Here is a 17,977-nt window from a genome sequence, read left to right as displayed (position 1 = left end):
GGTCAGCCTCAATGGCAACTCTCAGGGATCGATGGAAAATGTAAACTCATGACCATACTATACGAGAAATGCGCTGACTTCTTCTTCCGTATTGTTAACTTTCCTTTATTTATTTGCGTATCCCTTCAGCATTTGCATATGGATTTTTCATTTCACGACAAATACAATATTCAAGAGCTTGCTCAACCTACACAGACAGTTTGTATCGTGCTAGACTTGTTTCAATTTGAGCTATGGTACAGGATTATGTTGCTACAAAATTAGTCGTCACTGCATCACGAAAATCAACTTTGTTGACGTTTCTTCTTACAACTATCAAGAAGGACGTAATGGTTTTTTTTTGGTTTTTTTTTTAAATAGTCCGGTTCCGGTTAGTTGCGAACGTCACGAAAATCCTTCAACAGAAAAATCATTTATATCCATTATTGTCTGTGTCAACACCGTGCCAGAAAAAAAACCCATTGTGTTTGGATAAAATTAAATTTGTTACTATGATGAACGTTTTCCATTTTTACTGTTTTCTCGGATATTTGTTTGCTGTTCATTTGAACGATATGGTGTCTTCAGAAGGCTTTTTCAGTGGCACACAGGAAGACTTTTACAGGCCACTGTTTTAAATGTCTGTGGGCTCTGTTACCTGGATAGTCAGGTGTTTTTTTCCAGACCTGTCATAGGAATTTTGGTTTTCGTCCTTCATAATCCTTTATAATTCAGCTGTGTGCATTGTATATAATGCATCTTGTCATGAGTTCAGCCGACCGGGCAGCTCATTGTCTATGTCGGTATTGACAACAAGATATAACGTAAGTACAAAATAGTAAATAGTGTAAAAGATCGCCAAGGGTTCTCCAACAATTGTAAACACAGCTGTATGTAAGCTCTTGGATGCCCGGCAAAAAACATGATAAAACCCACGGTAACAGAACATTGACAATGCTCCAAACTCAAACTGAAAATTTGATATATAATGACATATATTCACATTTGGGGGAAGAAGCGGGTAGAAATGTCTTATATGATATATTAATGAATAAGTTTCAACTTGGATAACTCTCGCTCTTATTTTAATATATTGAACATTTCCACATCTTAAAGAGTAATCAAGGGAACCAAGGTTATAGCGGTAATCAAAAGAATGCAAACCAGGGACATTGACCAGACATGGAAAACAGACATACACAACAAAGAACATAAAGTAACTAAAATCATACATACAAAGTAACAAAAGCAAATGAGCAACTCGGACTCCACTAAAAACTGGGAGCATGGACCAGGTGCACCGGAAGGGTAAGCGTCCTCTGTTTTTCTAGAAACACCCGGCGAGTTGCTCATAAAAAGTCAAGTCCGGGGTAGACAAACGCGGAAGGAAAACTATGATCCATTGAATAAATCAGTTTTCATGCTGCAGATGGATACACCATAACGATCTACGAGTTCATTATGACGACCATAAAACTTCTGTAGTGATGACTTCAATCTATTACACAAAGTGCATATCAGGGCCTTTTAAGAAAAAAAAATATATACATTATAAATCAGAATCATAATAATAAGCAATGATAATATTTCTATTTTCAACTTTCAAGATTTTCGTCTTTACCAGTTAAAGGGATTTAAAATTATACATATCTTCTGTCCAGTTTAACTTTCTTTACTCCTGCTCAAAAGTTTTTCATTGCAATTTTGGCCTTTGAAGCCTATCATAAATCGATCAAAACTTAACACACGTTTTAGACAATAAGATATTGTTTAGTTTGAATTAAGTATGTAAATAGTTTTAGTACGTGGACTGAGAGAACTTAATTATTGTATAATTTTAAACAGAGAATTTTTCAGAATCTTAGTTTATTTCTATTTCATCTGTTTTTGTCCGTTGTTTGAATTTGGCTACATGTACGATATATTTGCATTTTAAGTTCGCTAATACTGTTAGGGACTTCTTGCACTCGTTATTTCAGTACTTTACATTCGCTTATGATTTGCATAATAATATATTACTATTCCACATTAAGCTGCTGATCGTGCCGTGTTTGCTGTCATAGCTTCATACGAGAAAAAAATGTACCTCTTAAATATGATACACATGTGTTGTACGTGTGTTTTATGCTTAAATGAGAACGGAAAATTTACATTAAAAGATATAATGATCGGTTAGCATTGAACATTACCAAGTTTCAGATTCATACACAGGGTCTTATAACAATTGACTATATAGGTCATATACATTATTAGGTCCCTGATAGCTATATATAGCCATTGCCAGTTGTTTAATGTGATTCCTAATCTGGTTTCCCGGTCAATATCATGACCGACCCGACAATTGCTAAGAATTTGAATGAAACTTAAGCTTGTGGAACGAAAACATTACCCGCACTTCCTGGCCAAAATCAGTGGCATTAAATATGTGATGATTAGCGACTTTGAAGGCTTCAGTCTTTAATTACACAACGAAAAGCAAAACAAACAAACATAATAACCAAAATTAAAAACAAACAGCAACATCAAATAGAAAGAAATATATATAAAAAAGTGAAGTACCAATTTAACATTGTCGTGAATATCTTATATTTTCCTGATCCATAAAATCTAAAAATTATAATCAAGCTATATAAAAACCAGTGGTTCATGAAATGAAATGCATTTCTGATCACCTTGAAATACTTTTTTGTAATTTGATTTAAAAGTAAAAAGGAACTTTTAATACTTGTCAGTTTCTAACATTTGTAGCAATGATACATTACTTGTGACATGACTTAACGATCCACAATGGACATATGTAAAACGCTGGGCCACCATCGTTTTTTTTTTACACCAAAGCAACGTTTTGCCTGTATACTTATATCTTATAAATTGTATTACGTGCATATGGGTCTTAACCAATTATTGTAATTGTGTTACTGATTAACAATCCTAAATTTTGAGAACGATGTCCGTTCATTTATCCACTAGAAACGAACTTAAAAGACTTCTGGCAAAATTTCAGTCCCTGATATTACCATGTGTTATATGAACCTTTCCGTTTTACTTTTATTTTAGAGTATTGCCCTGAACTCATCATGTTTGGTTATTTTTTTATTACCTTTCATGTCGTCTAGCATTACCAAACATAATAGCAAACAATTTGAAAAAAGAAATTTCGATAACGCAAATGAAGTATGAGTAAAAGTAACATAAAAATGCATTCCTCCGGGTATTTAAGTGAAATATGATAAAATACGAGGTAATGAAATCAAATTTATAAGTTGACGCCAGAAGAATTTAAATTGGAAAATAACATACGATGATGCTTTGCTAAATAAATATGAACAAAGTTATTATTCTGTCTGTCCATTCAAGTTTCCAAAATTGTAAAAAAAAACATGAACTTTAAGAAATTAAGTTTCTACAATTTTGCATGAAAATCTTGAAGCCATGAAAGACACCAATTCAAATACAAGTAATTTAAAATTTCCGACCCCTTTTTTTCTACGATAGCATGAAAACTAAATCAAATATGCAAATTAAGATGACTGAATTTCAAAAGTATTGAATCTTATGGTATATTTGGATTCCTTATTACGGTACAATTTTCAAACCAATTTTCACAAATCTGATCTTGAAAGGAATAAGCTTGCTGAGACTAATTGTTAAATAAATAAGTTGTTTATTTATTTAAGAACATCGGGAAGTTACTCATTTTAAACCTCATGTGTTATTCCCTTTTATAAAGATGCCTTAAGCAACATCCTATTTGACTTTCTATTTGACCAACGACGATTGCAGTTGTTTTTTTTTTCAGTACACACAGTCCTTGCAGAAACATTTTTAATTAATCTTAATTTACAATTGGTTTATTTTGTCTCCTTTTTCTAAGGATTGCTCGTTATTTTTGCATTTGTTGTATTATGACAGCTCAAATAATACTCATAATACAATTTGATTTCAATTTATAGGTTTTTTTTTTGGTAAACCTTTTTTTTCAGATAAAAGAATGATTTCTTCGTCCATAGGGAATGAGTTATCCAATAACTATTTGCTCAATACTGTCAATTGAGAGTTCTACTGAAAGGTCGACAAAGTGCTGATCAAATCAGTGTATTGGAATACAGCTTTGTAGTGAAATCTGAAATAAAAAGGTATTATTAATATATCATGTTCTTGCTTGTATCTATAATATGAATACGTTCCACTAAGATATAACAACATGATTCAGATGGTAAGGTATCTAAATCATTTAAAAACCTAGAAGTTTGCATGGTATAAATTGCGATTGCAAAACTCTATATATAGACAACTTACGTCTTAGGCAGTCAAAGACTGTCGTATAAATTGGCATATAATTAGACCTTCGATTCGTGAAAGAGTTTTCAATACTGAGAAAGTACTATTGTTCGTGGGGTACTAATTTTCGTAGTTTTCTTCCGTAGGTCTAACCACAAAATTTGTTTCCCAACGAATAGAAGATTCTTATTAATGTGTATACTGAAACTCCAAAACCACGAATTCAAGAATCAACGAATTATGTTTATTCCTTAATCCAGGAAAATTGGTATATATATATATATATATATATAGAAGGGTCTGAAAAATCCCCAACGATGTTAGAACTGTCAAATTTGCGCAGCACATTTTTGTCATTCCCTCCGCGGGACTCGAACTCGTACCGCTGTGACATCTATGGCAACACCGCCTGCACTAAGTCCAGCGCCCTAGACCACTCGGCCAGCTAGGCTATATAAAATATAGCTTTCGCTGGCAGGGTGATTCCTCCTCGTAGGATTAATCTAGGGCTGTAACTTAGTACACGATGTATGGTAGTACGGGACAGTTCATCTAGGTGTTATTATGTAGGATAGAGGATCAAATTAATGATGCATGTCACAATAAATCAATATTATACAACGTCTCAGAATGTGACGACTCTATTCACTACACTGCTCCATACATAGCCTAGCTGGCCGAGTGGTCGAGGGCGCTGGACTTAGTGCAGGCGATGTTGCCATAGATGTCACAGCGGTATGACTTCGAGTCCCGCGGAGGGAACGACAAAAATTTGCTGCGCAAATTTGACAGTTCTAACATCGTCGGGAATTTTTCAGACCCTTCTATAAGTTTACGTTATCTTCTGATGGAGCAGTGTAGTGAATAGAGTCGTCACATTCTGAGACGTTGTATATATATATATATATATATATATATGCAATCAGCTAAGTCTTACGTTTTGATGTTTCATCCAAGTCTTCATACACGTTAGGTTTGTCTTTTGTTCCCAAAGTTTCATAATTTTGACCTCTCTTGGAATGTAATCTTTACAAAGAAAAAGTCTATTAAACGAAGAATTGTGTCGTCGTAATGTACATGTACGCCTTATACATCTATATTTAAAACTACAATAAAAAATATAGTCATTGCTTTGTCGTTCTGTAAATAACAAGGAGTAATCGGTGGAACGAAGACTGTAGCGGAAATCAAAAGAATGTAAACCATGGACGAAGACCAGACATGGACAACAGACACACACAACAAAAAACATAACAAAATCAAACTAATACGTACAAACAAAAACAAATGAGCAACTCGGACTTCACTGAGACCACGGAACAGGTGCTTCGGTAGGATAAGCATCCCCTGCTTTTCTAGTAACACCCACTGAGCTGCTCATGAAAATTCTAGTCCAAAGTAGACTAAAGAGAGGGAAGGAAAACTATGACACATGGAAATGGGCTCATGGTACAGATGGATACTCTGTTACGATCCACGAGATGAGTAAATTTCAAAAAAAAAATCGTGTCACGCGACAGGAGGGTAACTAAATTGTTATATAGCGGTTTAGTATCCCTAATATGAAATGTTGTTTACTTACACACCAGAACTGTTATCTACAAGAGGAAAAGAATTAAAATACAGATATAATAATCTTAATACTAATATATCGTTATACTTTGTTAATGGTGTCTATACCTTTTTTTTATTTTTGCGTATACGTACAATTGATTGCCGGTTTAATCGGACGACTATATTGTGGTTATATTCTTTGTACATACATCTTAGTTGCGGTTCAGAGACATCGTAGTCATAACGAATAAAAACATAAAAAATGTTGTATTTCTTTGCTTACACTTACACAATTCATAACACCCAATAAAAAGCCTATTTTTTGTTTTCTTTTGTTTCGTCGGACGGCTGTTTTATGGCTACGTTCAGAGTACATACCTCTCTGGTGTGGTTCACATATGTCGTATTCATTTGGTTTGTCTTTCATTCCTAATGTCTCATAACGTCGCACATCTCTACAATTTGATATGAAGTAAAGTTGAAAAAAGAATGAGGCTCAAGTTCTCTTTGACATTGTGTTATTTATCGTTTTAAAATTGTAATAAAACTCAATGTATTTCATCGAAGATATTGACAATGTAAGTTTTATTTTCATTTGTAGTATGGAAATAGTCAATATGAGTTAATTGAACGTATTCTTGACAGACTTAATATATTTATCGCAGAACCGCTGCAGTATCTTTGATGCCTGCAGTTTTAAATAGAATAGCAGTTAATTTTACAGAGTGAATAGCTATGAGACCTTTTAAACTAATACCAATATATGAACTTACCTATCAGTATCCCCATCTGAAATAGTAAAACCGAAGGAGTAGAAAACCTGAGAGTAACGTAACGTTTAACTAAAGGAATCATAGTTACAATGTTACTGTGACACTTTAGGTTTTTTTTTACGTACACCTCTGAGCACCGAGTAAATACACTTAATCATGATTCCTATTTCATTTAATCCGATATGGGTTATATAATATACCGATGTTTGATAGTTGACATAATACCATGGAATCAGAAATGTTAATTCCTCCTGATTAGAATGTTTATAATTGCTTATACTTCAGTCAATTACTGGAAGGTAGAAACCAAAGTTAAATAATCCCATTTTGTTACATAAATTACATGGAACATTTCTATTTCTTTTTTTTGTTTGGTATGGTTATTGTCTCCATACCTTTATCAACTGCATGATCTGAAATATTGTAATGCACTTCAGGAAAACTCCTGCCATCTTTAGAATCCACATTTGACGAACTTCTATAATATATCATGTTTATATCATGTTTAATAAACTCCGATTGCGGAGAGCAATGGAAGACAACATGCTAACACAACATATTGAAATATTCAGAGTATCGATTTAAAAAAAAAACACAGACTTAGGCAATATATGCTTAAAACGACAAACACTAATTATTTAGTGTAAGGCTGCAAGGTCTGTATAACATTTGTTTTGGTAGTGTATTAAGTCTAAATCATCTGATTAATATAAAAAGTTGAACATGTCATAATTGACTTACTTCATTGGTGATCTTTTATCTGCAACAACAATGAATGAAAATTGAAACACAATTTAAATACACAAACAAAATAAAAGCTCAAACTTTACATTAAGCAAAGACGCGTATTTAAAGAAAAGATTCAAAACATATTAAATATCAGATATAAGTCACAACCGTTTGATGTTATTTAACCAGTAATTTCCAAATCTGAATGGTGCTTTTTAAATACGTATTTAAGGTATGCAACTCCTACTTGTGATATTTTCCCTACATTTTTGCTTGTAAACCAACTATCGCAAATCACGTACCTGTTAACATTTTATATGTGAATATACCATTGATGATGAGAGAGATGACTGTTACTGTTGACAGACCAGCGGCAACACCAACCAACGTACCATTGTCCTTTTTAGACAAATGTTGACCTGAAATATGTTTCTTCTCATAGAAAAGTATTTGTTTAACAAGAGGTATAGACTATGATGTTTAAGGATTGAAATCTTTATTTATAAACTTCATAAAAGTGTACTGTTTTCCTCTTTTAATATACATGAGGCATACGATTTAACTGTAAAATTATGCTCTAGCCATTGGCTATACTTCTCTGGCTATAAATCATCTATCTTAATCTACAGGTAATTGTGCAAAACCTTTTTCGATAACGAAAATACCTACGCATAGGATTTGTTGTGACATTTTCAATGTTTGACGGATGACTTCTGTTGAATTTGTTCTCTGCATAAATTCTGATTTCATAAAATGTGTCCGAGTTTAGTCTTGTCAGAGTAAAGACAAATGATTTTGATGAAGAACATTGGCAGTCAGAGGAATAATCCGTCATGGGAACAATTGTGTCCTGCCACTGATGATTATCATTGACCCGATACTGTATAACAAACATTTGATTATGTCCGCCATCAAAGCCTGGCAACCATTGTAACGTTATCGTAGAATCTGTGGTCTCCAGTTTTGAGAAGTTTGAAGGAGTCTCGGGTGGACCTATTATAAAATAATGAAAATTCATTCCTTCATATTATGGCGAAAATTCACCAATATACCAAAATATAAGACACAACAGAAATTATCAATTATATAGTTACATAAATTAGAAACTATGATTTGACATTATTATGATCTTATTAAGACAAATAAAGAAAATGATTCATACAAGTTTCTGGTAAAATCGCCTTGAAATCCTTTTTTGACACTCAGAATTGAATTTTAAGCAGAGTTTAGACATTTAAGAAATAATTTGATTTATATTAGACTTAAGCAAATATTAAGTTTTCATAAGACACAAACTTGCAGATATAAGAACAACCAAATGTTCTACTGTCTGTCCGACCCCATTCAATAATCGCAAGGTGTAGTTAACAAAGTCTTGTTCCTCTAGGTTGTGTATTGTAAGTGTCAATCTGTAGCCATCTACCTGTACCTTTGTTCCATGAAATGTGTCCATAAAAACAGCAGAGGCATTTGTCATGGTGTATTTAGTAGATGGTGAGATTGCAACGCTACCTTTCAACCATTTGAGTGAAGTGTACTTAGGAACACTATAAATATTGACTTGTATCTTGACATCATTCTTAGTTTGACCTAACTTTACCTGTTGGTCTCCACTTAGAAATACTGGTGGTGCTGAAATTTAAATAAGATATTCATATAATGATAAGATTTCTTGTAATTATGTAATATATTTCAAATCAATTTCAAATACGAAATTGAAAACGCAAAAATGAAGTGGTTATGAATTTAATATTCTATATATTACAGGTATTTTTTTGTTATTTCTTTAAGGTATAAAGTCCCCATAACTAATTAACAGCACTATTATGAATAAGAACTTCAACAGTTACCCAAACGCATATATTTGCACTCTTTAAAATACATAACCGTTGACGCCTTTACCTAACATAGAAGCCCTTAAGAGCCTGAATTGCTCAACTTGCTCTATAAGCAATTCCTTATGCTCATACCTAAGAAACAATCGTATCAATTTTCATGTGAAGTTATGTTCCGTAGTCTCTAATGAGACAATATTCTGTTGTAGTATCATTAAAAGTAGCGAAAAAAAAAACATGGAAAAACTGCAACATGGCTTAACCAATTAACGCAAAAATTTGAAAACTGATAAATACTGTGCATTGTAAACTACATATCAGAATTTGTCTAAAAATAATGGTTTTGAAAATGTGAGCAAGAAACTATTGTCTGACCCCTATCTACTATTCTTAGCAACGGGGACCATGTTTTGACGGCTCATTTCTATAATACCCTAAGAATACTCATACCAAGTTTGGTTTTTAAGTAGCGGTCCGCCTAAGAATCATGCAATTCTCACTGAAAGTGATTTATTGATGTCAGATATTTTATTCTAGTTGACTTTAAATCGGTTGGATATATAAGAAAAAAAATGAATAAAATGAAAAAATGAAATTTGAATGTATTTTTTTAACTAATGGTGGAAATTTACCAAACTAAATAATTATATTAATGAAGTGTGTTTTATGGAAAACAATCTACAATAAAGAACAAAGCAATCTGATTGGTTAAGATCTGGTTACCATAGCAACCAAAATTCTTAATTTTTGACAATTTGAAATATACGAAAATAGGCTATCTTCAGACCCGTTTTGCTAACAAGAGAAAGAAGATATTAATTAAATGTATGCATGGATGTGTAGTAGGTGCTCTCCACTGAAACATATCAAAAATAAAAAAAATATATAGGATATCTTTGTTTCTGCTCATTTGGACCTTAAATCACCCGCATAAGGACTTTTCTTCCTCTCTTTGTCCAAACTTTGTCCAGATCATAACTTTTTTGTCTTTTGACGGCGACTTCTAATATTTGGTATGTTGGTATATCCTCTCGGGGCGGAGTTTTGCGTACCAGAGTGAGTGACCTTTGCCCTTGACCTTTAAACTCAAGGTCAAATAACATACAAATGTTGGCAAAATACGATACACAATTTTGTTTGTGCCATTACGTCTTGGTCTTTGTACTTAGATATTTGACCTGTTTGACATTTAAGCAAATCACATCAAGTTAGAATGAATTGTTCTAGATTGGATGACTTTTGACCTTGGCCTTTGACTCCAAGGTCAAAGGACATACAAAATTTTGGCCAGGCCATAATGTTCTTTTGTCTTTTTGTTTAGACATCTGATATTTGGTATAGGGTTATGTTTTCTCAAGGCGAGGCGCCTAGTAATAGATTGGTTGACATTTGAACTTGACCTTTGACCTCATGGTCAAATAACATATCAACTTTTGACTTGATGAGTGTTAATGAGGACAGATGTCATATGACTGATACTAAATTGTTTTTATTAATTTCTGTATTTTGAGAGAATTCCATCAGACCCAAGGATAATATTTCTTGTTTTTTTTTTTTATCAAATCTTGACAATGTATCCCATTTCCATTTTTTAACTACTGTTTTACTGAAATGCACATCTTCTTATCAAAATGTCCCAGGATTACATTCTTTTGATTTCCGCTAGAATCTTGGTTTCCATGATTACTCTTGTAAACATGAAAATATAGGTTCTTGTCTACAGAATATTTCAAAATATTTTATAATTTTGTTGTTTGACTATAATGTCACTTACTCAACATGGAATTTTGTGCCAGAAATCTAGATAAGAACAATTGGAAAATAAACATTTATCATATATTATAGAAACATTATAAATGGATAACTAGAGGCTTAAAAGAACCTGAATCGTTCACCTGGTTTACCATTTGTTTATCAGAGAAAATGGCAATAAGACAGGCTAAGTTAAAATTAACTGAATAGTCAAATACAGGAAATGCTTTTAATAGCATTTTATGATCTGAACCAGAATTTTGCTGAAGACAGCAGTTTTTGAATTATTTTTAAAAAAAAACTCTTCTGACCGCTATGTTCAATTTTTAGTATAGGCAGCCATATACATTTTAATGGATTTAAAAAACACAAGTCATTTCGAGCACAATACACGAAAGAATTAATATACTTTATTTCCATTAACTGATCTTAAATTGTTTTAGAGAAGAAGATTTTCAAAATGGCACATGTACATGTGGACAAATTAAGAATTGTTTCATGAGCCATAATTGGCAGACGAATCGTTTCGAAAATGTCGGTATTGGTCAACGATGATTGGGGTTTTTATGGTCTTGACTATCCTTACGGATCTCGCACGACCGCCCCTTATGGGGATTCTATAAGTAAATGTCTGTTAGCAGTTGGAGCTAGCGGAGCCCAACCTTCGGGATACCCGACCGAAGAAACCAGTCAGAGTATGTCTTACTAGCGGCTAAGCTGCCCTGTTGACGCTCTGGCCTACTCCCAGACCCCACGTGGGTCTGAGAGCGTTTCCCCAATCTAACTGTTTGGGAGTACGTCAACGTGAAGAATGAAATGTTGGTCAATCGTATAATGCTGAACTATATAACCATCCACAAAAGGGCAACAACCTTTGAGTTGTTTGCCAAAAATTGCCTTCTGACCCCTATGTTCTATTTTTAGTAGGGCTTATGTTTTTGTCATGGATCAATTATCCCAACATTTATTTTGTGTAAAATACCTAACAGAACTACATCAGTTGTAAATATCGTTTGCAGAATTTTGGCATAGGTTTTCTCTTAATCCTGGACAATATTATTTCCTGCCAGAATTTCGCCAAAGGCAATGGTTTTTTTTATTTATTTTTAAAAAATGCCTTTAGACAACTATGTTCTATTTCTAGTAACGGCGGCTATGTTTTTTTCACGGATCATAAATCCCAACGGTCATTTTGTGCACAATTATCTACAGGAGGAGAATTTCGAAAATTTGTCGGTGACGAGGGACGCCAAGTGATGGCATAAGCTTACTTGGCCTTTGGCAAGGAAAGCTAAAATTCACAAATATTTGTTTACTTGCCTGTTACACTACATCTATGTAGCTGTCTAGAAACTATGTGAGAACCAAACATGGGTAACCTAAAATTATACATTTCATTTTGTCGTGGCATTTAAGAATAAATTGCATAATTGTAAAATGGGAACTACTTTAATTTATAGTCAACAAGTTTACAAAATCTTCCTACTTATTATTGCCCATACATGAGATCAGAAGTAAACTTTAATACAGTCTATGAAATGTAAAATATAGGTTGCAAACTTCGTTTGGATGCTGATTCAATAACCTTGATGCATATATGACTTCTGTTATATAATCCTGCCTTTTATATTTAATGAGGTATGATACCAAAAGTACTAAATCGTGATGTTTTTACAAAAAATAAGTTTTTTTGTCTTCTTTGGCATATTCCTTTACATATTTTTCATATATTCAACTATGTTGGAACACAGACATAAACATGTAGGTAGATTTTATAAGAGAAATACAATTAGAAGGACCTAGGTATTAGAGTGTTAAATCAGGTTTAGAAAAGATTGCAACAAAAATGAAATTGAAAAAAAAAGATTTTTAAGAATGACTTTTATAGGCATTAGAAAAGATTGCAACAAAATAAAATTTAAAAAAAATATTTTTGAAAAAGTCAACAATGACAACAGACAACTACAACAAAAAGAAAGTGATGGCTATAGCTCACACTGACCTTCGTCCCAGATGAGCTTAAATATACGATGAGAAAACCAACCTCTTCTGACTAAATTCTGTTACTCAGAATGTTAGTTGAAAACGCCAGACTTTGATTAATTTAAGTTTTAATTAATCTAAATTAAATATCATTGTATTGGAACAAAATGTAAACTTGATCTGTAACTTATCATTGTGAACTTATCATGTCATTATCTGCAAGCGTTTAGGAAAAAAGTCCTTAAAACGATTATTTCTGTAAATTTTGCTAAGTTCAAGGCCCGTAATTTCGGTAAAATTATCGAAGCGAAACCATACAAAATTGTATTGTAACTTATCACGGTTAATTCATAATAAAAATCATGTCAATATGTGAAGATAATAAGAAAAAAAAAGTCAGGAAAACGGTTATTTCTGTGAATTTCGATGAGTACAAAGCCCGTAACTTCGATAAAAAATATCGAAAAGTAAACTTGACTTATCATGGTGAACTTATCAAGCAAAAAAATTTTTCAATATCTGCAAGTGTCTGGAAAATTTAAGATGGACTGATGGACTGACGTCTGACGGACGGGTCAAACACATTATACCCTGCGGAACTGCATTGTGTGGGGTATAATTATTAGGAGTTCTTCTCCTTTGAAATTAAGAGAACACATATTCCGTAACATTTACGACATACTGTGAGGTGAAATATTGCATGAAATCAGTCATTTATTTAAGCCAAAATTGTGTATGTCATTTGACCATATGATCAAAGGTCATGTTCAAAAGTCACACACCTTGATGCATGACATTCAACCTTAGCGTGAAATACCCACATACCGAATGGGTGGTATTTTGCCAAAATGTGTATCTTATTTGACCATGAGGTTGACAGGTTAAGGTGTGTGTGTTTGTTTGTTGGGGTTTAACGTCCGAGCAGCAATATTTCAGCTATATTCAGACGATGAACATGAAATGGATGATAAAATGAACATGAAATGATGAAGAAAGGAAAAAAAGGATGGAACACAAGGATAATGGGGTCGACAAATTTTGAATGCCACTAGAAAAAGGAGTGATGGGTAAGGTCGGACAATTTAGCCTTCTGTGGCGGAGCGCAAAGGTTCCTACTCCTATCGAATACACAGCAGGGTTCTTTAACGTGCGAGGAAGTGACATCTTTCCCAACACGGTGCTACTATGGTTTGCGGTCATATTTTCCTGTAACTGCCAGGAATACCCCATTCCACCATCTGGGACACATATCCCAGTTGCTCTGTGGGCAGAGCGTATAGCCCCCGGCTAGGTTTCTGAGCACTATTTAGTCGCCTTTTCCGACAAGCTTAGCGCTGCTGCAGGCCTATTCTTTTAACACCCGGACTTGCACGGAGCGACAGGTTAAGGTAAAATTTCATCTATTCTGGCACGCAACACTCCACCTTGAGAGTATATACCAAAATACCAAATATAAGAAGTCTAGGTAAAAAGACAAAAAGCGTTATGGTATGGACAAATTTTGTATGAATGGCATCAAACTTTGGTATGTTATTTGAGCATGAGATCAAAAGTCAAGTTCAAATTTCAGCCATACTAGTACGTGATGCCTGGCCTTCAGGTGTTATAATCCCATACCAAATATCAGATGTGAAAAGACAAAACAATTTTAGCCCAGACAAAATTTTGTATGGTATTTGGCCAAAGGTTTGTATGTCATTTGACCTTGGAGTCAAAGGTCAAGGTCAAAAATTATCCTATCTTGAACATTACACTATACATTCATGCGATTTACTTATATACCAAAAATCAAATATCTTGGTAAAAAAACAAAAAACGATATGGCCAAGACAAATTTTTATGGTATTTTGCCAAAATCTTTATGTTATTTGTCCTTGGGGCCAAAGGTCAAGGTCAAAGGTCACCTACATAAAACATTACTCTTTGCCTTGGTGTGATATACTAAAATGCCGAAGATCAGATATCTAAGTAAAAAGACTAAACAATAATAGTACAGGCAAAATTATGTATCGTATTTTGCCAAAATTTGTATGTTATTTGACCTTGAGGTTAAAGGTCTCCCACTCTGATATGCGACAATCTATTCTGAGAGGATATACCAACATACTAAATATTAGAAGTCTGGGTCACAAGGCAAACAAGTTATGGTCTGGACAAAGTTTGTATGAAAAATATTAAGAAGAAGAAAAGTCCTTACAGGGGGTGATTTTGGGTGCAGATGAGCAAAACAAAAAACAGAGATATGCTACATATTTTTATTTTTGATATGTTTCAGTGGAGAGCACCTACTACACATCCATGCACACATTTAATTAATATCTTCTTGCTCTTGTTAGCAAAACGGGTCTGAACATAGCCTACTTTCGTACATTTCAAATTGTCAAAAATTAAGAATTTTGGTTGCTATGGTAACCAGATCTAAACAAATGAGATTGATTTGTACTTTATTGTAAATTGTTTCTCCTAAGACATATTTCATTAATAATATGATGTAGTTTGACAAATTTCCACCATTAAATATAAAAAAAATACATTCAAATTATGATGTTTTTGTGTTTTTAGGCCCAAAATTGGGGATTGCTTAGGAATGGTCGTTGCTATGGTTACAGTGAAAACATTTTTCATTTTTTTTATATTAATTCTTGTTTTTCCATTAAATCCTACATATTGCAAGTCAATTTGGTTCAAATGTCTGACATCGATAAATCACCCACTGCATGATTCTTAGGTGGACTGCTACTTAAATGGTCAAGGGAAAAATTTACAAAAAAAGACCTTTAAATATAAAACAACCAAAAATGTAGATAAGGACAGTAACTTCATCATAAATTATAACAAAAACTTGACCGCTGATAGGTCTTGTCATGCTGAACACATTTACATGAAATCAGTAAAAACTATGGGCACAATCCAATCAACAAGCCTTTAATCATTTATATTTTTACAAGGTCACTATAAAACAAAATACTTCGCTGGACGCAGGTTGATAAGAACAAAGTAGTCAACCCTGTACAGTTGGAGCAAATATGGAATCTTGAAAATATGGGAGCTTGACACAGTTCAGAGTTTGGATAGTAATTAAATGTTTCGCACAGAATAAGATTCCAATATAGATGAAATTGTTAAAATAAACTTTAAAATTTTAATTTAAAGATATCCTTAATTTGACGTGTTTTCCATAACTAACAAGAGGATCCTAGGAGACTGAATCACTCACCTAGTTCAATGTTTGCCGTTAAAGGGTAATAATTCTAACAAGGAGTTAACGGACTATTTTAACTCAAACGAAAACTTAGGTAGGATATAACATAAGGATTATTATTTCATTTAATGAAAGTTTCTTTCTATCTGCTATAGATTTCAAGATATTGGCTAAAAACTGTAAAAAAAATGTTATCTTTGTCTTTCAAGGGCAATAACTTTAATAAGGAGTTGTCCAACATCTTTGATCTATTACAAACTTTTGTTGGACCTACCAAATGGATCATTTAGGCAATTGAAATAATTTGCCAAATCTAACGGTTATGTTGATATATGAGAAAACTTCTGTCTGACCCTTATGCTCTACGTATAGTAACGGTGACCATGTTTTTTCTACGAACAAAAATCTGCTGATCACTTCTATGCCGAACACCCTAGGAAATATTGAGACCAAGTTGGTTTCTAATTGGTCTAATATTTTCAGTGGAGAAGATTTTTGAAAGAAATAACATTAAAAATAGCGAAAAAATGTCGAAAAGGCAATAACTTCAACAAGGGGCAACATATTTACACGACAAACTGACAACAAATAGATCTCATCTTGCTGAACACTTTTACTTATGTTAGAATTTGACTGCACCTAACGGTTGTTGAAGAATTTGCTGACTTCATCTGACTTGCCGCATGTTCTGGTATCTGTAACGGCGGCAATGTTTTTTGACGGATCAAAAATCCCACTGCAGTTCTATGCCCAATACCCTGAGGAATCCTCATACCAAGTTTGTTTATAATTGGTACAATTATTCCAGAGGATAAGAAGAGTCTTGAAACATTGTTAATGACGACAACGACGACGACGAACGCCAAGAAATTGCAATAGCCTACGAGGCCTTTGGCAAAGTGAGCTAAAAAGTGGTCCCCCATGTCCAATTTCTGCGAAAAATAATTTCCATTCATAATTTCATTGCTGCTACATTGTAATAAAGTTGAAGGAAATTTGTCAAAAATTGGAAGTTATGTCAAGGAACCACAAATTGTCACCGACAGATAAACAGGCAGGTGGAAAACATCTGAGCGTATAAATATAAGGTTTGATTTACATATAAATATGTGTAAAGTGCTTCTCATGGCACATCTTGATACAACTGCAGAGATTAAACCGTGAACAGTTCGCCAAGAGAAAACAGGCCATTCAAAATCGAAAGAGCTTTGGGTTTTGATATTTGACACAGAATCAAAGTGGTCACTTTTTGATCCCTTATTCGTAAATGGTTCTGGTCGAAACCTCTAAAAGAGTAATCAAGGGAACCAATGTTATAGCGGTAATCAAAAGAATGCAATTCAGGGACAAAGACCAGACATGGAAAACAGATATACACAACAAAGTACATAAAGTAACTAAAATCATACATACAAAGTAACAAAAGTAAATGAGCAACTCGGACTCCACTAAAAACTGGGAGCATGAACCAGGTGCACCGGTAGGGTAAGCGTCCTCTGCTTTTCTAGAAACACCCCCCGAGTTGCTATAAAAAAGTCAAGTCCGGGGTATACAAACGAGGAAAGGAAAAAATATGACCCGTTGAATAAATCAGTCTTCATGGTGCAGATGGATACACCATAACGAGTTAATGACGACGACCATAAAACTTCCGTAGTGATGACTTCAATCTTGTAGCAACATAACCAAGTTCCAGAAGCCTATTTGTTAGAGTTCTATCGCGATACAAAAAGTCTGCGTAGTTTCGGCAAGCTCTGGAATAACATATGAGTTGTAATATGAACACTCCATAGGCAGGTGCTGAGGGGATGTTGCCACAGTTGAAAGGAAAGTTAACAATTCTGAATGAAAAGTTATCACGTTTGTCGTAAAGTTTGGTGAATAGTTTT

At 33.7% G+C, this 17,977-nt stretch overlaps 2 protein-coding genes across 2 annotated transcripts in view; both read right to left on the bottom strand.

Annotated features, from left to right (window-relative positions):
* Positions 1 to 17,977, bottom strand: part of LOC148616922 (neural cell adhesion molecule 1-like) — a 74,303-nt gene that overhangs the window by 43,603 nt on the left and 12,723 nt on the right. The gene's annotated exons all lie outside the window — the stretch shown is intronic.
* Positions 3,682 to 17,011, bottom strand: LOC148616923 (titin-like). Its single transcript, XM_088581645.1, has 12 exons — positions 16,846 to 17,011; positions 10,078 to 10,101; positions 8,613 to 8,948; positions 7,986 to 8,309; positions 7,619 to 7,735; positions 7,329 to 7,347; positions 6,983 to 7,065; positions 6,588 to 6,603; positions 6,193 to 6,269; positions 5,843 to 5,858; positions 5,198 to 5,286; positions 3,682 to 4,102 (listed from the first exon to the last, which is right to left on the bottom strand). The coding sequence occupies exons 1-12, from the start codon at positions 17,009 to 17,011 to the stop codon at positions 4,065 to 4,067; spliced, it is 1,305 nt and encodes a 434-aa protein (XP_088437771.1). The 3' UTR covers positions 3,682 to 4,064.

Source organism: Perna viridis, chromosome 5, assembly GCF_037379345.1.
Source record: "Perna viridis isolate PV_CMFRI_1.1 ecotype Kerala chromosome 5, ASM3737934v1, whole genome shotgun sequence".
Taxonomy (NCBI): Eukaryota; Metazoa; Mollusca; class Bivalvia; order Mytilida; family Mytilidae; genus Perna; species Perna viridis.
Note: the sequence above shows the minus strand (reverse complement) of the source record. Positions and strands in the feature narration are given on the sequence as shown.

Excerpts from the sequence above, each read along its gene's own strand:
- LOC148616923 (XM_088581645.1), bottom strand. The coding sequence starts at position 17,011 with ATGGGGGACCACTTTTTAGCTCACTTTGCCAAAGGCCTCGTAGGCTAT. Across the intron at positions 7,736-7,985 it reads TGTCACAACAAATCCTATGC|GTCAACATTTGTCTAAAAAG; the intron begins GTAGGTATTTTC and ends AACATATTTCAG. Across the intron at positions 4,103-5,197 it reads CTTGGATGAAACATCAAAAC|ATTTCACTACAAAGCTGTAT; the intron begins GTAAGACTTAGC and ends TTTTTATTTCAG.